This window comes from Ascaphus truei, chromosome 3, assembly GCF_040206685.1.
Source record: "Ascaphus truei isolate aAscTru1 chromosome 3, aAscTru1.hap1, whole genome shotgun sequence".
Classification (NCBI taxonomy): domain Eukaryota; kingdom Metazoa; phylum Chordata; class Amphibia; order Anura; family Ascaphidae; genus Ascaphus; species Ascaphus truei.
The window spans coordinates 229,538,636-229,560,614 of NC_134485.1; the positions used below are offsets into that span (position 1 = coordinate 229,538,636).

Consider the following 21,979-nt stretch of genomic DNA (forward strand, 5'->3'; position numbering starts at 1 on the left):
TTCATTCTCTCAATGGCAATGTTACCTTTTTCATATGCATAAAAAATGAAAATGTCCGAATTTACACAGAAGAGCATGCCATAACAGAGATTGTAACTGTTATTATAATGGAAAAAAGTTAGTTTATTCTAAAGTAATGCAAAGTTTCCACTATCACACCTGGTCTAACCCAGCTACTTTAATTTAATTAATAATCATGAAAAATAAACCTTTTAATATGCATTTGGAAAAAGAAGCAAGCCACACTCATAAACTTTGACTATGGGACTTGCTTTTTTCTTTTACCCGCAGACATAAAATGATAATTTGCCTCAATTATTTTTCACATACACATTACATTTGCACTCAATACGTTCTGCCTGGAGATTGCAGCTTCATTGTCCTTTCCCCTTAGCCATGAATCAGGGCTGGAAGGTCATTAATATGGGTGTATATCTTTGTTGAATACTTCCTGTCTGTTCAGACAGCAGTATTACAGCATGCCCCATAAAACTGTGTACTTTACATGAGGTGAGATTTTCTTAGTGCTTGGCGATGAGTGAAAGCCATTTACAGATGTCGCACTACAGTATATGGGAAAGTGGTGCAGCTATGTCAGACCAGCCCTGACAGCCCTAGCAATTAAACAGTCAGTGTCACTCAAGGTCTAAGCTCAGCGTTTTATCATCACTATGGTCGTCCCAGCCCTGGGTCAAAACTATATTTTAGGAATTATCATATTCAACTGTGTCTGTCTATAAACATTTAAACTGGTAAATCACAAGAACATTTGGTTAATGGCTCCCTTAAAATGTTTGCAGATAAAAAAAAAAATTTGAGAAATTTATTTTAATGAGAAGCTCCAACTATTGCATGATGCTGCAAATATGGAACTCTTTGTCTAATTTGGGCAATTTTTTGACATGTTGAGCACAATTGTTAGTTCTATAATTACGTTACCCTTTTTTGTTGATTTGTTGAGGGTGGTTACTAACAGTCACCAGTTGAATACTTTCATACATGCTACACTTTCCATATTTGTTCCTGTAACTTACTGTTCTTTTGAAAAAGTTCACAATCGTCACATCAAATGTGACGCTTTAAATGTTTTTTTTTTAGGGTTGGTATACCTAATTTGTATGTACAGTAGCACTGACCAAAACAACTGGTATAAAGACAGTTATGGTTCCCTTAATAATACCATTTAGAGTGGCAAGATATTTCAAAGCAAAAATGTTAATAGATCTTAATCTAATTCCTAATAAAAGATAAAGATAAACTGATTAAATAAATGACACAAAAACATGATACTTTTTCAGCATTTATTTATCCACAAATGATTCAACATTCAACATCCATGTGTGAAAAAATATACAGATCTTTATATTCAGTACCTGGTGGCACCCACGTGAGCAGCAATGACTTCAATTAAGCATGTCTTGTAACATTGTTCCTGAATCCATCTATGTGCTCCTTGGTGAACTTCAGATGGGCCACAATGTTCTTTTTAGAGAGCAGTGGTACTGGATGCCCTTCCATGAACACCATTCTTGTCCAGTCTTTTTCTGATAGTTGAGTCATGAACACTTACATTAGCCAAGGTGAGAGTGGCCTGCAGATCTTTGGATGTTACTCTGGGGTTCTTTGTGACTTTCTGGATGATTTGTCAGTTTGTTCTTGTAGAGATTTTGGTAGGACGACCGAACCTGGGTAGAGTTGCTGTGGCCTTGAACTTTCTCTATTTGTAGACTTCTTGACAGTGGATTGCTGGAGCCCCAAATCCTTAGAAAATCTTTTTTAACCCTTTCTAGACTGGTGAGCATCACTATCAGCTTTTATGAGGTACTCAGAGTTTTGTTTTGATTGAGGTATGATGTTTTTCTACACACCTGTATGGTGAAGACCAAACTCACAATGTTTGTGATCTTATATAGGATGGGGCCTCCCAAACTCACCCCTTAAGATTTACCTAATTATTTAAACACCTGATTCACTTACCTTTGCACATACCCTGACTCTTAACTACTCATTGTTTGTCTAATTCATACATCACTTTGTTTCAAATTACATGGAATTGGTTAATATTAGTCCTATTGTATATTTAAGAAAAGACTGGTATTGATTCAAGAAGGTTATCAAGAAAAAACTATAGAATTTTCGTACTTATCTTTGGGGTTCACAAACTTTTTCTCGCCACTGTATCTTGCCATTTATTTGATGAATATTTTATTTTATTTCATATATCTTGCCAACAGGGACACATTAACGATAACTGAAATGTCATTGCTGTAGATACCATCAATGGCAGAGTGCCATTACTTACAGTCCACTTCTGTTCTCAGCAGCATAATGATACAACCGTCTTTTTAATATACGTTCAGGTTGACAGTTAAATAAAGGATCTGAAAGTGGAGCTTTTTACAAACTTAACTTAATTTTTTTTATCCTGTTTCTTTTTTCCTGATGTATTGGTTACATTGCATTCAAAAATGACAAACTGACCTTGTTCTTGGACAGCCTAAACATTGGAAACTGCATTAAGCTCCTCTTCAATGTGACTGCAAATAACAAGTTTTAGCATCCTATTTAGCAACCGCAATACTAATTGAAGATGTGTTTGTGTTTGCAGTTGAATTTGCTGTGTAGATAATTGTTGTTCCCACTTTTGTTTGATGTAAATTATAGTGTTTATTATGATTTTATGTTTTGACTTGTCAGCTGAGACAACAGAGGTCATTAAAAGTGTTTTTTCTCTCTCCATATTTTGATAAAAACAGACCAATGTGAATAATAGGGCGACCTTCTTTAAAAAAAACCAAAAAAAACAAGATTTTCTTTTCGTTGGCAACTCCCTGAAGGAACTAATCTTCCTTAGGCTAGAAAATGATGACCTCCAGACTACTTCCTGTTTTGGGTGTGTTGGAATGGAAACAGTAATTGAGGATATTGTACTTTAAGTGTCTTTTAAGTAATCTACAGTAGCTGTTGTGGCCATATGGCTTTATATGGGGTTGCCAATTACATAGAAAAGCTATATTTAAAATGTGCTATGATAAATAAGAACACCCTGAAACTTACAGTAAAAAAAAAATATATATATATACAAATGTAAATATAACTGTATGCTCATCTGCATGTCTTAGGCAGGTCTGCAACCCCGCGTTTCCCCATTATCACCCAGCACACAGCACTTCCACTGCAGCAAGGGATTCTGGGAAATGACATGCAAATGAGCACACAGTGTCACATATATATATAAAGGTCCCGTTTGAGGACCGAAACGTTACAATGATGTCTTGTTGATTCAATACAATATTTTGATTACCATTTGGAGTGCTGCCTCTGATATTTCATCTTGATGCGGTATCGTATTGCATATATATATATATATATATATATATATATATATATATATATATATATATATATATATTGATTTCAAAATAGCAGTCACATTGAATATTTTTTGATATTGTTAAAAAAAGTAATTATTTAGCAATTCTTGTTAGGAAAAAACAAACCCAGGTGATTTTAATCTCTTGATTCACATTTGCTGTTAAGAGGAAACTCTAAACGTGTGCATTTTGAAGTACTTTGCCTTATCATATGTGCATAGCCAAATACCAAGTAAACGTTGGTGAACAGTTTTCGTCACCTTGAATACTAAGGACTAATACATCTTCAATTGAGTCTTTTCACAGTGCAATAAAGAGTATAATGGATTGAAATGTGCTTAAATGAGAAACTATTATCATTTGTAAACCCACCCTATACTCATTGTTATGCCACTTCTGCAGAAAAATGTACAGATGATTGTAGTGATCTAATTAGTCCCTGCAGTGTACTAGCATGGGCAAAATTCTGCTCATTAGTCTTCCTCCATTATTTGGATGTGATTCTTACAGTAGGTACATTCAACTTGTATGATATCCAATAGAACTATAATAAATGATACAGTATATGTCAATGATCTTTCCAGATATTGCAACCGCTCATCCTGACAAGAAGTCCATTTTAATGTACGTCACATCACTCTTCCAAGTTCTGCCACAGCAAGTATCCATTGAATCCATTCAAGAACTGGAAACATTGCCACGGCAAATGATCACTCAAGAAGAGCAAGTCAAACCTTTTGATCAGCAGCATTTCTCTCAACAAGTAAGCTTGATTCTCCCCCCCCCCCCTCTGAGTGCTCTTTTCTTTTGTAAATAAGTTTAACATATCACCAAATATTTTGAAAATCAAAATGAATAGGAACAAAAATGAATGACTGGTTGCTCACCTGTGACCAGGATGGTTTTACAAATGTGGAAGGTAAAAGGTAAGTTCAGCGGCTCCACTCCATCATGTTCCTCCTCTAAGGTTATGTCCTATGATTTGGATACCTAACTCCAGTGTTTATGCTAGTAATCTGGTGTAAAGTATAATTTACACAGTTTTGTAATTATGTGTCAAAAATCGTTGGATTTCATCGAACAATTCTCCATAAAGTGAATATAGATTTTTTTTGTTAAATAATTAAACTTATTCAGAACTTGGAAAGCCTCCAAACATGTTACTTAGCATTGCAAATCTCTCCAGCATTGACGAAGAGGAAAATATTAATACGTTTCCGCAGAAAGCTCTTATGTGTAAACCTCTTCCGTAAATGGCCATTGTACATTTTGAATTTAGCTGATTATTATATTTTACTTCACTCAAGCTACCAATCTGATTTGTAGGAAATGCATGACGATGGACCAATCATTTTTCTATTGAAGGTTGCTTGTTACTGCTACAGTATTTAGTTTATTTAGTGTGTTAACTGCAACAGTTAAAATACAGTATTTAAATGACTGCTTAAAGGAGCAATCCAAGCAATATTGATTTTTATAAATAAACAAATCAATTCTGTCGTGTTAGATAATACTCACTGCATTCTTTTTATATTATTATTATTCAACTCAATGCCATTTTAATTAGTTTTAATACACTGAGCATCCTTTTTATTTCGATATCAGGTTTGAGCACACTTCCCCAGCAGTGCAAGATATTTCCCAGCAGTTTGAGCTGCAAACTGTAACAATTGGCAATGTTACATGGAAACATTGTAGCTTCTGAGTTACACTGGCTAAACGATTGATTGAAAATGAAAGGCAAACATTAAAGCTGCACACCATGCAATATTCTACGTGTGATAAATAAATCAGTTCTGTACTATGAGAAAATACTTGTAACCTTTTTTTTAAACAACTCTAAATGTTTTTTTATTTCTATAGCTACTATTTACAAAGTCACATCCCCTTCCTCTTCTGAAACAGGCTCTGACACACCCCTTCTTGAGCCATGCCCACTCTCTAGCAGTGCACCAATTGTATCTAGTGACATTCTGGTCACATGATCTTCTTTGATCATGATGAACTTTGCATATTGGCTCCTCTTCTGCTGCACTGACAGCCATTTAGTGAACCCACGATCTGAACCATCAACGATCGTTCACAGGAGAACGGATCGATCGACAACTTAGCTAATTACTTATTGTATTGATTTTATTGATGCACATATTAAAGGGAAAAAATGTAAATAAATAAAAAAAACAGGAGCTTAGACTGCTGCTTTAAGTGAGACCAGGGAAGCAGGGTCTTTGTTGATCGATCACGGGAGAACTAATCAATTGTCAGCTTACTGTAGGTAATTATTTTTCATTTAAAGAATAAAAACAATTAAAGTAACACAGAAATAAATATCCTGTTGCGTTCCTTTAGTGACACTATCACTTCAACATTTTATATAAATATTCTGTAGCTCAACATCATTTCAACTTTTAAAGAATGAATGGCTCAGCTCTGACACTGGAGAGGAATAGACAGTGTAGTGACAGATAGTCGGCGTTCCTATTTTTCTGATAGTGCCTTTCCATAAAGGAGTATGAAAATGGTCTCTGTAAAGATCTGTGGTTTTTTTTTTTAATGCTAAATAGCCCTTCCTCATGGGTATGATCTCAAAGAAGGGCATTAAGAACCTTTATAAAGGTTGTGGTCAATATATCAATATGTGCCAACCGTATTAAGCATAGATGCTGTACTAATGCTTTAAATAAATACCATGTTTATGCATTATAGAATATACTTGTCATGCAGAATTCAGAATACAACAACCTCTGTGTCAGGAAAATTGGTATGATGATCATTTGATTTGCACCCAGTGCTATTTTCTGGCCTCAGAGGTTTATATATTCTGTATAAAGTGTCAGTGTTAAATAAAAAATGACTTGAAGAGTTACTGGATAACTAAAATCTGTGAACAGGTACAAGTGCTGCTTAGTGGGTGGTAGTAGCCGAATGATAATAGATGGGAAAAATAATCTCTAGATAACTTGAGTTTTGATATTTCATGACAGGAGACTATTACTGTGAGATTTGTTTAGTTTGGTTCATGAATCAGATTATCCTTTGGGCCTTCACATTATTGTGGGTGAGAAAATTCTCCCATTCCTCTGTCCAGTTCAAGGATGTCATGAGACATACAGTACAATGAGAATAATTTGTGAACTTTTTCTTTTTTGTAAAGAAAAAAAGTAATTGTCTCATTCTGTACGGTTCCTCCTGCACTACATTTTTGTAACAGTTTTATTAACTGCCCAAGCTTGCAATTAACTGTACAAATGTTGTTGGGGTTGTTGTTTTGACCTACTGTACAGTAACAGTGTTGATACTGTAGATATTGTAGTTGTTGTGTTACTATATATATATTGGTCTATTTAAAAAAGTTATTCTTGGTACATGAGTTTTCAAGATTACAGAGATATAGGGCCATATTTACTAAGCAGTCTTATGCCATTAGACACCTTCCAGTGCTTCAAGACACTTTACAGCCCATTCAAGTCAATATAAGGTGTCTTCCAATGCCAGAGTTGTTGTATAGCAGAAGTCGATATACAGACAAGACCACGACTATTCTAAAGCTTGCCTTAAACTAGCCCGGTTACATTCTGGGTATGTGCTGGGTGTAACCTGGCTAGTTTAAGGCAAGTTTAAGGCATTTCTGCATTGACTAATGACCCATCGGATTAACACAGCAGGGGTCCCTGGCAGTCCCATTCAGTTTTAATGGGACTGCCAGGGACTCCCGCAGTTAATCTGATGGGCCATTAGTCAATGCAGTAATGCTGGGTCTAGTTTAAGGCAAGTTTAAGGGGCATGTATCCAGCATGTACCTGGGTCTTTTTGGCAATTGTCACTGGTTTGTTTTAGATAGTCGCAGTCTCTGCTGTACGTATCAAAAAGTAAACAGGCTTTTGATAGCAGATGTTACTATGCACATGATATATGTTATTCTGGGATTTCCTTTCATTCACTGTTTTTTCTATCATTTTTACATTTCATAAAAACTCTGAGGGTTGGAATACACAAAAAGAAGGACTCTCAGTATTTTAAAATTTATATTGGAACCGCCTGTTGAAAGGGTTGAATCTGATTCTTTAATCTAATGTGGACCATGGAAATTAGAAATGGGCAAATGGGTCAACTTGAGCCACAGATTTGTCACAGTTTTTTTTTTTAAACAAAATTAGTTTTTAAAGACGGATATTTGTAGGCAGTTTTGACTGTTACATATTTGTGCTAATGCTCCTGAATCCAACATAATTTTTTCTTTGAACGAATGTCATAAAAACAATCCACAAAGGAGGAGGGGGAGGTAGTCCCAAGTGCTATATATATCCTCTCAAACCCACCTTGAAATAAATTTTTTTCACAGACACTTGTGCTCACAAAAAAGTGTGTGTGTGTGTGTGTGTGTGTGTGTGTGTGTGTGTGTGTGTGTGTGTGTGTGTGTGTGTGTGTGTGTGTGTGTGTGTGTGTGTGTGTGTGTGTGTGTGTGTGTGTGTGTGTGTGTGTGTGTGTGTGTGTGTGTGTGTGTGTGTGTGTGTGTGTGTGTGTGTTCTCACCACTATTATTAAGGTTATGGTGGGTAAAAAAAGGGACAAAAACCCTCCACAGTAAAGCATGAAGCAACTGTAAATATTACTGTATGTTCATTTGCATGTCTTAGACAGGTCTGCAACCCTGTCTTTCCCCATTATCGCCCAGCATACATCGCTTCCACTGCAGCAAGGGATTCTGGGAAATGACATGCAAATGAGCACTCAGTGCCACCTTTTGTCTCAAGCTCGTATTAAGAAGCAAATCCTTAATCTAATGCATGCTGTTTTATGCTACATGCTTTACTGTGGAAGGTTTTTGTCACTTTTTTTACCCACCATAACCTTAATAATAGTGGTGATTACCTAGTCTAGTCTCAAACCCGCTTAGCCATTAAGACCAACCTCACACTGATGATACCCATCAAGGTTGAAACATGTCTGTGAGTGGGTTCAATGACTTTGCATCTCATCCTAGCCTCTGTCTAAAAGCTGTGTTTAAAACAGCATGCATTGGCTTGAGGATTTGCTTGTGTAGTACGAGCTTGAGACAAAAGGTGGCACTGAGTGCTCATTTGCATGTCATTTCCCAGAATCCCTTGCTGCAGTGGAAGTGCTGTATGCTGGGTGACAATGGGGAAAGACAGGGTTGCAGACCTGTCTAAGACATGCAAATGAACATACAGTAATATTTACAGTTGCTATATATATATATATATATATATATATATATATATATATATATATAAAGAAGAAAGCGCCCGATCCTAGTGCAATACGTTAAAAAAAAAAACATTTAATATTCCCAAAAATCTAACAAATATAAACTCACAAACAACAGATAATAGAGAGCGTGTTATGAGATAATACTCATGTACCAATGACTGGAAACTCAGCTCCTCCGATAGTATGCCTCGTGATAGTGTCAGTTCCAAACTTCTCTGAGCTTCCGTCCAGCAGGAACTCAAGGAGCTATGCAGCCACGGTTGTCGTCCCTCATGAACAATACACGAGGACGAATGGTTCCGGGCAGGGCAGGAAGAGGCAATGTAGTCACGTGAAGGAAGCCGTCAGCGTGCTAGAGTCCAGTAAATGGATAACAGATTGATGCGCTCACACTAGCAGCACAGATGAAATCACTTGACGTGTTTGTATTATGTTTCATTTTTCATCTTTTAAATCAGTATTAATAATTTGTTTGACATATCCCACCAGTGTTTCTTAGGTTTATATTTATGTTCGTTAATAATCAATATAATTTTTCATTGTTCATATATTGAATTGCATTTATTGATTTATAGAATTTGAATTGACTGTTCACAATTGTATATTGTATATATATATATATATTTCATTTTTGATTGAATATACTGGTAATCCATGTTTATTTATACATTACATTTTGTGTTTCTTTTCTATTTCTATTAGTAATTGAGTATTTGTAATTGTAAAACATCATTTGAAATTCTATTAAGGAATTAGCAATCCAAAACAAAATACAATTTTATTTATTTGTTTAGAATGATTCATTACTAATAATATTTGAATATTTAATTGTTACATCTATACTATCCCAAAAAAGCCTATCTTATAATGATATAATAAGTAACACTTTGGCATTTATTCATTATATTAGTTATATGAATATAGATATATTTGGAATTAAGAATATATTTATTGATCATTAACATTTGATTAGTAATATATTGATGTCTCTGCATTAAATTTGGACAATACAATCTAAATATTTTGTTATATATATACAACTGTAAATGGTTATCAATTTATATTCATTAAAAGTGGTTGATTGAATACTAACCCAGTTATTAAAAAACAATAGGGCATAGTCTATTAATTTCACATATATATATATATATATATATATATTAATGTTTATAGTATGTATTTATATGATCATGTATTATTATTATTTTTTATTATTTTTTGTTATAATTTCATCTTGCTTTCTATACGATTGAAATATGCACAGTTTTTTAAGTTGTTATTTAGTATCTAGTTGGTATTACATCAATTATTGTTAACACAGATGACCTTGTTTATGGTAAATTGGGCGTATTTTATTCTTAAGCTGCAATTGGCCAGAGACATTCTTAAATAGTAGCCCAATGAGAATACACGTTATCCCCTGATGAAATCCGTTACCGGAAGAAACGCGTAGGGCACGTGGTTTTGCAGAACTACGTTGGTGGACTAGCTCATGCGCCTTCTGCCAGCAAGAGGAAGACTTTCCCTGAGCCGCACGAACCAACAAACATAAGCTGCCAGGAACCACAGGTTGTTCATCCGAATTGCTGGAGGGACGATTTTTCGTGCTACACTGGCAGCAGTGAGGTCTGACGCAACGAAGCAAGTGGTCGGCGAGCGGACACATGTTGGCGCACGGGTTTACCCATACAATGCTTTTAATGCATTGACAAATTGTGAGTGGGCATTTGTCTTGTCATTCTTATTAAAACTTTGTATTTGGATTTTACACATGGATGGGGCGCTTTTTCTCTTCTTTTTTTTCTATTAGAATCGCTGGGAGGTTGCAGACTCCAAAGAAGAAGCAGCCCGGTCGCTCCAATTTCCTTACAAAGATAACTCATCATTAATGTGAAGGAACACACTTATTTTTTATCATTTTTTCATATATTTTTTATTATTGTGTTTTTTTTATAGATTTTTACATTTTTTTGTTTTGTGTTTTTTCATATTTTTCATGTTTTTTATTTATATTTTTTATTTTTTTATATTTTCACTCTCATTTATTATATTTTACCACCATCCAAGTTCCAATCATATCATTTGTTTATTACAATTCATACAGGTCATCTGTGATAACAACTTTGACGATCTGTTTGCCAGCAGGAGTCTGTTGTGAGGCTGGTACACATCCAGGCGCTGTCAAAACTATACATTATATATATATATATATATATATATATATATATACAAATGTAAATACAACTGTATGCTCATCTGCATGTCTTAGGCAGGTCTGCAACCCCGCCTTTCCCCATTATCACCCAGCATACAGCACTTCCACTGCAGCAAGGGATTCTTGGAAATGACATGCAAATGAGCACACAGTGCCATTTTTTGCTTCAAAAACCATTTTTAACATGGTTCCCTATAGGCTTAAGCTTGCTGCATGGTCACAGCTTTGAGCACAGCCAGGGTTAAGGTGCATACCCAGAAAACCACCCACAGACAGCTTTTTGTTTTGAAAATTCTTTTATTATGCAGCGAATCTTTACAACAAGATTATAACAGTACATAAATCATGTTCCAAACGGAAAAAAAAACGCGACGTAAACAACGGCACAGAAAAACTTTTGGGGCGGGGGAGTAAGGGGGGGGGTGGGGAGGGGGGGGTGTTTAGTCCTCCTCCTCAGGGCCGTCAAAGATGGAATAGTCCTTGAGCAGGCTGTGGAGCAGCCTGCGACAGTCCTGTACCGACATCCTCTTCTTCCCCTTGATCAAACGTTCCCTGGCGAATAGTAAAACGTCCTTGAAACAGCACATTAGACGCCAACCGGCTTCGATTGCGTCCTCTGTGTGTGTTCCTGTGAAAAGTCCGTGGAACACCGAGTAGTACGTGACGCACTTCCTCGGTATATAATCCTTTAAATCAGTGTCCAGCGCGCGCAGCAAGGCCTGCGCAAAGGGGCAGTTCCAGAAGAGGTGTATGATGCTTTCCTCCACTGGGTTGCACCTGGGGCAGTGCCTCACGAGGCTGAGTTTACTCTGGTACTTTTCCGCATTCACAGGGAGTCCCCCGTGTATGGCCTGCCAAGCAATGTCTTTGTGTTTGTTCATTAGTCTTTTCGATGCCACATTCCTCCACACCGTTCCAAAGGTGTTGGGGTGGAGACCTGTGACCGATTCCATGATGTCTTTAGCCCTGATCATTTTGAAGATGACCTTGGGCTTCCACAGGTCTGGTTTTACTCCCTCCAGATTGTTCTGCCTCACAAACTTCTTCACGTCCTTGTAGAACCAGGGCGTGCGCCAGCTGTAAGGGATGGAGCTGTCCCACTTGTCCCACCCCAGTGCTCTCCAGAGCGGCAGGAGTAGGAGGCGGGACATGGAGTAGCCAGAGGAGTCTTTGTTGCAGTCTCTCAGGGTGATCCGCACGCAGTTGCTTACAAAGAAGGCGCGCAGCATAGTGGGGATGTCGGGGATTCCTCTACACCCCTTGTGCGGCTCTTTGTACATCACCTCGCGCTTTCCCCTCTCAAACTTGGCCCCCCCAGACAAAGCGGAACACTGCCATGGAGATCTCCTGGCAGGTTCTGGTCGAAGGCGGGTATGCCTGGGCCACGTACTGCAGGACAGGGAGGATCTCGTTCAGCAGTACCAGCTTTTTCCCCTCAATGGTGAGGGGTCTGAGGCGCCACAATCCGATCTTCTGCTTCACCTTGTTCAGCCTCTCGTTCCAGCTCTTCAGGGCAGTGGCCTCGCTCCCCACACCAAACCAGACTCCAAGGATTTGAATGAGGCCTGCTCTGATGGGGAAGGGGAGGGGGTCAGCAGTCAGGTTCCAAAGCCCAAATAGCTTGGTCTCTGACTTCCCGCAGTTGACTTTTGCTCCTGAAGCTTTCCCTAAATCCTCGCACATCTGGACCAGCGTCTTCACCGACCGGCTATCTGCGCAGAAGATGGTGACGTCATCCATGTAGAGCGAGCACTACACTTCGCGTCTCTGGGGTCCTGGCACGACGATCCCTCTGATCTCTGCGTCTCGTCTGATGCAATGGGCGAAGAGCTCTATACAACAGACAAAAAGGAGAGGTCAAAGAGGGCAGCCCTGCCTAACCACTGAGCGGACAGGAAAGGGGTTAGTCTTCCATCCGTTCACGATCGCCACACTGCAAATGTCAAGGTACATCAGGTTAACATAAGAACAGAACATCTCCCCCATCCCATACTCACGCAGCACCCTGCCCATGAAATCATGGGAGACACGGTCAAAGGCCTTCTCCTGATCAAGTGTGACCAGGGCCGTCTTTGATGTAGTGGACTGCGTCTCTGATTAGGGTGAGGCTGTCTGCGATCCTGCGTCCGGGGATGCCGCACGTCTGGTCTGGGTGGATGATCTGGCTGATGACCTTCTTCAGTCTTTCGCTAGGACTTTTTCTATTATCTTGTAGTCCGCGTTAAGGAGGGAGATGGGACGCCAGTTCTTGAGGTCGCACCTCTCCCCCTTCCGTTTGTACAAGAGCGTCAGCATTCCTTCCCTCAGCGTTGGGGGCATCCTACCTTCTGCTTCCATTTCCCTGTAAAGCTCGAGCAGGTCCGGGCTGATCAGGTCCCACAGCTTCGTGTATAACTCAGCTGGGATACCATCTCCGCCCGGCGTCCTACCCTTCTTAAAGGATTTGGTTGCAGCGTGGAGCTCCTCCAGCGTCAGGGGGGCATTCATGGCTGCTTTTCCTGCCGGGTCGATGGTGTTTGTAATCCCTGACAGGAATTTGTCAGCCTGGTCTCGGTCTGATGCTTTTGGGGAGTAGAGGTCTTCATAGAAATCTTTCACGACTTCCATGACTTCCTCCTTCCCCTGCTGCACGTTGCCATCTTTGTCTCGCAGCTCCCTCAGGGGCATGTGGGCAGAGTGGAGTTTCTTGAAGAAGAAGGCATTGCATTTCTCCCCCCTCTCAAGGTTCTCCACCTTGGAACGGAAGATGATTCGTCTGGATTCCTCCTCAAAGTGCTTTTGCAGGCTCTCCTTGGTTTCCTCCAGGTCGTCATCCACGTTCCATCCACAGCGTTTGAGGTCATGCAGGGACTGCAACTTGCGCTGCAGGCCCTCGAACTCCCCCTTCCTCTCACACGCCAGGCATCTGCCCTTTGCCTGCAGGAAGCAACGGAACCTTATCTTCGTGAATTCCCACCACTCTGCAGTGCTGGGGAAACAGGCCTTTTCTTCTTTCCATGCTGTGTATGCTGTTCTCAGCTCCTCCATGATCTCCTCCCTTTCCAGCAGTGCGCAGTTCAGCTTCCAGGATCCTGGCCCTGGGGGGAAACCTCCTCCCAGGCGCCCCTTGAGATGAATGGCTCTGTGGTCAGAGAAATGTACTGCGACCATGGAGTGCTGTCTGTGCTGTACCTGCTTGGTGGTCAACAGGAAGTCAATCCGAGAACGCACGGAACCATTTGGGTGGCACCAAGAGTAGTTTGCGGCGCCTGCTCCCATAGATCCCACCACGTCCTTCAGGGATGCCTCCCCAATCATCGCCGTGAGTAGCCTGGACGTCACATCTATCTTTGATGATTTTCTGGGGGGCACGCGCCCCCCCCACCTCAATCGTGCAGTTGAAATCCCCACCCATCACCACTGCCCTGGAGGTTGCGAGCCAAGGGCGAAGGTGCTGAAAAAGTTCCAAGCGCTCATTTCTCCGGGGGGCGGCGTACACATTGATGAGCCTAATCGGCTCCCCTGCCCACGAACCGTCTACGACCAGTAGTCTGCCGCAGACGAGTTCATGGACAGAATCAACAGTGAAACATCCCCCCTGGATCAAAATGGCTACACCCGCGTTCCTGCACCCGTTCCCCCCAGACCAGTAGGATGGGCCGTGAGACCACTGCCCGCTCAGGTGCCTGTAGGATTGAGAAAAAGGTAAGGCACATTCCTGTAGCATATACACATCCCATTTCTGTAAAGAAAGCAATGTTAGTTCTCTGGCACGTCTCATCCGCTCTCCTATGCTCCTTACGTTAATGGAGAAAATGTTAAAAGACGCCATTAGTTCTGGGATAAAGGGTTGGACAGACATGCAGTGATACTAGTTACCATCCTCGCTGGCGTGGCTGGTCTTGTTGATCTCCTCGCACAGCTGGACTAGCAGATCCATGGTTTGCCCAAGGTTGTCATGGAGGAGGAGGGTCTCTGCTGCCTCTCGCCCCTCTCTTATGAGCTCTTCCACGGTCACCTGTGTCTCGCTAGGTGGCTGTTCTAAAATGACCGCCTGCTCCTCTGCAATGGCTGCCTCCTGCATCTCTGCTTCCTCCTCCTCCAGGTCGCTTTCAAGGTCACTGTCAGCGTCGCTGGAAGTGGTGAGTCGCCGATTTGCATTTGGGCTCTCTTCTGCTCCAGCCCCTGGTGCGGGCTATCCGTCTCAGGGGCTCTCCTCTTTATTCCCTGCTTCTCCGTTCCGGTCTGAGCTATGGGGGCGGTATCTGTAGCAAGGGAGGAAGAGGGAGGGGGTGCAACAGCCTCGGGGCTGGGGAGAGGTGTTACAGAGGGAGGGGCTGCAGCCTCATTGAACGTGGGGGGGGCTGCAGTGGAGGGTTGGGAGGAGGGGCAAGGGGTGGTGGGTGGGCGGGGAGGGTTGGGGTAGGGGGAGGGTGGGGGTTGCAGCAGCAGTGGGTGTGGGAGGGAGTGTTGCTGCAGGGGTGAGGGTGGGAAGGGGTGGGATGGGGGCTGCTACTGAAGGGGCAGCGGGCTCAGGAGCCGCAGCGGGCGCTGCTTGGGTGGCCTCCTTTTCCCTTTGCTCCTTCTGAAACTTACCCCCTTGTGCCTTTACGGGTTGGTTTGCAGGGGGCTTCTTGGCTGCCTTCTGGGTTGCTGTCAGGGGCGTGCCCAGTGTTGCGCCTTTCGCCGCGGCCTCTGCGTAGCTCCTGACCCTCAGCTGGCAGTCCCGGAACATGTGGGTTGTCTCTCCGCACAGGTCGCAGGTTTTCTGGCGGGGACAATCCTTTGTTTCGTGTCCGGTGTTCTTGCAGTTTCTGCAGGCTTTGAGGGTGCACTGTTTCCACTGATGCCCCAGGTTCCCGCAATTACCGCAGGTCTGGGGCTGGTCAGGGTAAAAGATCCTCCCTGAGCTGCCCGCAAGTGAAAAACTGGGAGGGAGGTGGTGCAGCCGATCTGCCGCTTCTGGATTTGGCCACAAGCGAACTACCATGCTCCACTTTCCCACCCAGTACCCCAACTTGTCCTTGATCCTGCTCGGCTCCTTCACCACGGTGCAAGAGCGCCGCAGAAAGGTAGCAATATCCTTTCCAGGGATATGGGGGTTCCTCACCGTCACAGTCATCCTCTTCTCGTCCCTCTGGATAGGGCAGTTCACGTCGAACTCTGAGAAGGGGACCTCCTGTTTCAGGGTCTGGAAAGCCTCCCAGTACCTCCTGCAGGCTCCCGCCGTGGCGAAGGTGATGAAAAACAGGCCACCCCTGAGGTCCTGGATGCTCAGGATCTCGTCCGGAGTAAAGCCTGCTTTGCTCACCAGCTCCTTGGCAAAGGTCTCAGCGTCCTATAGAGGGTGCTGTCCATCGACCTCCCTCAGCTGCATCACCACCGTCTTCCTCATCCAGGGTTCCAGGCGGGGGATCCTCCTGTTGCTGCTGCTCCCAGCTCCAGGGTTGGAGCTGGGGCCGCCGCTGCTGGTACTGGCAGTGGGGGTGAGGCCGCTGGGGGTGGCAACGTCGCCTGAGCCGCTGGAGCTGGTTGCCGCTGGGCCTCCTCCGTCCGTCTCCTGGCTGCTGGGGACCGTCTCCGGGGGTGCCGTGTGCTTCTCCTTCTTCTTCTTCTTCTTCTCCTTGTGCAGGGTGGTCCCGGCGGGCTCCATGGCGACCTCCATCCTCTTGATCTTAGCCAAAAACCCACCCACAGACAGCTGTTTCGACCTTAATGGGTCTCATCAGTGTGGGGTTGATTAACTGGGTATGCAAAGAAGCTAAAGGAAGGGCCAACCATAATACTGAGTTAAGTTATGGCGAGTAAAAAAAGTGACAAAAACCCTCCACAGCAAAGCAAATATGCAAATGTAAATACAACTGTATGCTCATCTGCATGTCTCAGGCAGGTCTGCAACCCCGCCTTTCCCCATTATCGCCCAGCACACAGCACTTACTCTGCAGCAAGGGATTCTGGGAAATGACATGCAAATGAGCACACAGTGCCACTTTTTGCTTCAAAAACCATTTTTAACATGGTTCCCTATAGGCTTAAGCTTGCTTAACCTAATAATATCTACAAACCATAACGTGATAGTGAAACAAAAGGAAAATCCAAACTGAATGTTCCACTCAAACAAAAAATCCAGAGAGAAATATAGTCCCAATAGAAGATCCAGGGAGCGTCTTTGCAGCTTTAAGGGGAGTGGTATAGCCAACCACTTTTGGAATCTATGAACAAAAAACAAACAAAAGCGCAAGCTCCATAGCACGTAACTGAGTAAAAAATAAGGTACATTTATTTAAAAAATCAGCAACCCATAAGAATGTGCACTTACAGGATTTCAAACAGAACCATGCGTGGGAGAGAAATCTCTATTGTGGTCATCTGCGGTGGTAGGGTGAGTCCCAGGTTTGCAGAGTGGATGTAAACAGCCCAGGTTCACCATGAATTGGCAGCAAGATATAAAGGCATCCAATGCCTGCACGTCCTTTTCTCCCTCATACAATGATTGCTAACACTTGAAATTACCGCCAGCCGGAGTGCAGGGAAGCCAGGGACTCCAAATATACCAACACAAACGCGATGACGTCACAGCTCTACGCGTTTCGTCACACTGCGGCAACTTCATCAGGATCTTTGTGATTGTCACGGACAGCCAGTTAAATAGGCTGGATCAAGTAAACCTATTTTCACATTGGTACTAAGTTTCACCACAAATCGTATAACTCTAAAATTACTATAAATATCAACATTACAATGAATAACAAAAAAAACAAACATCAATAATTATGTTGTTCACATCATACAATGAAAATAGCTAAAACTAAACAATTTAATTATGTATAAACTCAACTAACACAATGACATGTTAGAAAAAGCTGTCCCACTATTACCAATCTAAGTTTCATCAAATATGGAAAAAAAATATATATATGCCAAATTGAAATTAAAACCTAAACCTATAATTTTAGTTTCAAAAGATATTAATAAATCAATATATTAATTAGAATATAATAATATGAATATATAAACAACCAAATACCACTACACCATATAAAAATGAATGATAGAAAAATCTAAATAAAATTAAAAAAATATTAAAATCAACCTATTCCTTGTGTGATGAGAACAACATTCACAAAACAATCTTTACATTATATGTACTAACAAAAATTATTAGATTAATAATTCACATAGTGCATTAATTAACATTATATCTAATTACATATAAAAACAAAAATTGTTACATTAAAAAATAAGTAAAATTATAAAAAGATAAAGGAAAAACTGGATTAATTATTAAATAACACCTACTTTAAGGAAATATCATATAATATAGAGGAATCCCCTCCAAAAATACAGAACCCCATCCTAGGATAGGGGGAGAAGAACCAAACTAGCAACCAGAGCAGAAAGGCAGAGAACAGCAAGGCAGGAAACTAAACCAGTGTGCTAGTATCCAAGCACTCAGGGGTCTTAATGAGTTGCTAGTTCGGTTCCTCTCCCCCTATCCTAGGATGGGGTTCTGTGTTTTTGGAGGGGATTCCTCTATATTATATGATATTTCCTTAAAGTAGGTGTTATTTAATAGTTAATCCAGTTTTTTCCTTTATCTTTTTATAATTTTACTTATTTTTTAATGTAACAATTGTTTTAAATAAATTAAATTTTAAATAAATTACCCAATTTTAATAAACATAACAAATAATAAATATTATGCGAGCTACTTTCAACTGCAAAAAAAAATATTTTGGTTGTTATGGTATTTCTTCTTCATGAATTTGCACAAAAAAAGGTGCAGATAATACACTTTTTATTCACGTATGCATGATACGTAGAATTGATGAGTGTTTTTTTCAAAAGAAAAAAGAATACATAATGATTTTGCAGTCCTCAATTGTTGTTTTTTCAGAGACTTTTTAACTGCATAGTCTAGGCATGAATGTAGCAATAGTAAAAATAAAATCCAATAAAGCTAATCTTAACAAAATAAAAATGACTCACTCACAATGATACACTCCATGTCACACTTAAGTTTCTCAAATGAGACCGGTCAGTACATGAGGTCTCAAAGTTTTCTGCTTGAAAGATCAATGCTGCTTAAAATCATGTATTGAAATCTTTAAGTAAATCACTTCACGTATAAGCAGTTACAGGTAGAAGCAGTAGATAAATATATCAGAGCTAAAAGGCCCAAATCCACAATTTTTCTATGGCCTTCAGTGCAAATAAGTGCAAACAAACAAAAATTAATCTCATCAACCATGCATCAGCTGCTAGACATCCTCCCAAATCATTTCACAGCAACAAGTCAAATCCTTGGATAATGAGGTAGATTTGTATTTGAAGTGACTCTTAAAATGAATGGACCATGCTCTAATGTCCTAAAATATTATTGACAATATCAATGAGGAATAGCTAATTATGACCCTGTCATGTTCCTTATATTTACAAGAAGAACAACCTTTCTAAAAGTTTGTGATTCAAGATTGATAGTCTAGCATTTTCTTTTGCATGTTACAAATTGAGTTTATTGTTAATTACAAGATATATTTATATATATATGTAACGGTATTTCTGGCCCGGCCTGACCCACCCAATCTCACATTGGCCCCTGTGGTCTAACCGGCCCCCATTACAGTGTGGTAGTGTCTGGTGGTGCACCTGTTGGCAACAGGACTCCTGAGTCTCCCGCATGATGGTGTGTGGGGAGGACCCGTCCAGACAGGCAGCTGAGGTAGGGTGCTGAGTCTCACCTAGTTCCAGTGCAGCGCCTCCACCTCATCAGGGTCCCTGCGTCCGCATGGGGATGGTCCTGTTGAGGAACTCCTCTGTGGTGCTCCTCTCTGTACATTCACTCCACACATGTACACGAGAGGGTTTGTGATTAAGAGCATCTTTATTGCTTGAGGTGGGCTAGCTGCCCTCCACAATGGGGTATACTTAGCCCTCCATCTTCCAGCTGCTTCCCTCCGAAAGGTATGCCTTCCCTTAATAGGTGGGTTCCCTATCCCCGCAGGGATCTCGGCCCTGTGCCAGGTCCCTGGTCACAGTTCTCTCAGGCAGCTTGTCTCTGTCTGCTTGTGCTGCCAGACTCACAGCTCTGCATTCAGACTACTGCAACAATGTTGCAGACCTCCATCTGCCTCTTACTGAACACAGCAGCACAGCAACAGGACTCCTCAGCAACAACTCAGAACAACTCCTAACTTTGGATCAGTGCTGTGCCTTATGTATACTCTGGAAGCTGACACATCTCTGACATCACTAACCATGGAGTCAGAGCAGGTGACCACTCCCATCCATACACAGGGCACCTCACCAGGGTGTGAGGGCAAACCTCCATAATTACTGCTGGCATGCCCACAACTTACCAGGCCTTACTGTCAGCAGGAGAGATGACTGTAGCCATTTTACATGACCGCTACATTCTCCCCCTGGTGAATCCCACCGTCCCCGGCTGGGACCTAAATTTGAACACCTTTCTGCAGGAAGCACTGTAAAATGAATGACATACATAATTAGTCACAACATTACAGTACATATCTTCATCATAAACATAACAGATACATCCTAACATAGATGTATAACAACCAGGGTTACTCCCTTATGGAGTATCCATTAGTGGTACTACCATACCCTCTTACGGTGGCTTGCGCACAGCATGGTCCACTGGGCTTAAAGCAGCAATGCTGTAACCCTCTGCGCGACACTTCTCATGTAACCCGCCAGGATCCCAATCTTCTTCCCCTGATCCTTCCTCCTCATCAGTGCCATATCCCCTATCCTCACCAGTGGAACCCATTTTAAACTCAATTTCTCCTTCCAAGAGGGGTTCAGGGACATACAGGTACTCCAACTCGTGGGACGCTTTGTACTTGGCTATAATAGCCCTTTCTGCCCGGCTGCTCCTAGTCAGCTCTGCGTTCCCTGCCCTCCCTGGCAACACCCATGACAGGGGCTCATCAGGGTCTGCTGGGTCTGATAGGATGTCAGGACCCATGGGCTCTATTTCCTTGCGCTCAATTTTGAACCACCTCTTTTGTAGCTCCCTTTCCCTCTGCGCAGGTGTAAACTGTCCTACTGCCCACTATCGGGTCTTCTTACGTTCCTCAGACCCCCACTCTAGTGAGTCCCCCTCCTCTGTATCCCCCCAAGAAGATACCCCAGAGGTCCTTGATGAAAGAGGCCTAGACCACCTCTCTTGTTTGGAGCTATCCTGAGACTTAACTACGGCCACACTAGGTACCCATCGGGACTCGGACACTTTTCCCAACTGCCCTCCACCCCTCGACCCACCATCAGAGGCATAGCTGTTCAGTCTCTCCCCAGTCCGTTCCTCACCGGTTCCCTGGGACCCTCCCGACATTCCCAAACTGGACGTGGACCCACGGGAAAAGGTGACAGGGACAGGGGCTTTACCTAGGGCATGGGGTTGGGCATAGGGACAGGAAATGGGCATCCACGGGGTTCCGACCCACTCTCTGCCTTCGGATAGTCCCGTATCATTGTGCGGACGTGCCGCTGGTTGGGCCTCACCCGTCTCAGCTCTCCTCGCTGCCTGCCAGTTCTTGGTTGACACAGGTGATCGGGACGCACTGCCCGATCGCCGAGGCGTTGTTGTCATCTCTCCGATCATTCCGCTACCTCCGCCGGAAGTGACGTCCTCACCGGAACCGGATACTCCGCCATCTCGCGATGGATCCCCATGCGGGATCTCTTCCTCCACAACGACATCCGCCGCCGGAAGTGATGGTTCTGCTCTCCGCTCCGCTCGGGCCTGGGCTAGGCCTTCCTCTGCCGTTGCCACCACCGGCGCCTGGGGAGGGTAAGGATGTATCTCACCGCTCCGTCGGCTCGGGATGGAATCTTCTCCTCCTTCCGCGCTGTAAGTCACCACGGCCGTGGGACTCCGCTTCTCGGGTTGGTTCTGCACCGGCGATCTCGGCGCCTCGAGACTCCGCTCCGCTGCGACACAGGTAAGTGCTGGTTCTTTTGCAGCACCGCTGTAGTGGTCCGCCGGTAGGCGCATCACCACCGTCGTTAGGGTCGCTTGTTCCTCTTCCGAGGAGCTGAACTCCGACTCGGGGAGTGGCACTCCCGCAGGGGACCGACGGTGAGGTTCCGGGTTCTCACCGCGGTTGTAGACCCCTCTCTCTTCAGGCTCTGTTCTGATCATTAGGAGCGATCCCCAT

General features: G+C 42.6%; 1 protein-coding gene across 16 annotated transcripts in view; it reads left to right on the top strand.

Moving 5' to 3' along the window:
• Nucleotides 1–21,979, top strand: part of DMD (dystrophin) — a 2,761,517-nt gene that overhangs the window by 925,369 nt on the left and 1,814,169 nt on the right. For 15 of the 16 annotated variants that reach the window (XM_075590265.1, XM_075590266.1, XM_075590270.1 and 12 more), the window contains one exon: nucleotides 3,959–4,137. The exons of the other annotated variant lie outside the window; for it this stretch is intronic. In XM_075590265.1, the coding sequence (XP_075446380.1) occupies nucleotides 3,959–4,137 (179 nt within the window). The remainder of the gene's footprint in view (nucleotides 1–3,958; nucleotides 4,138–21,979) is intronic. 16 annotated transcript variants of the gene reach the window in all.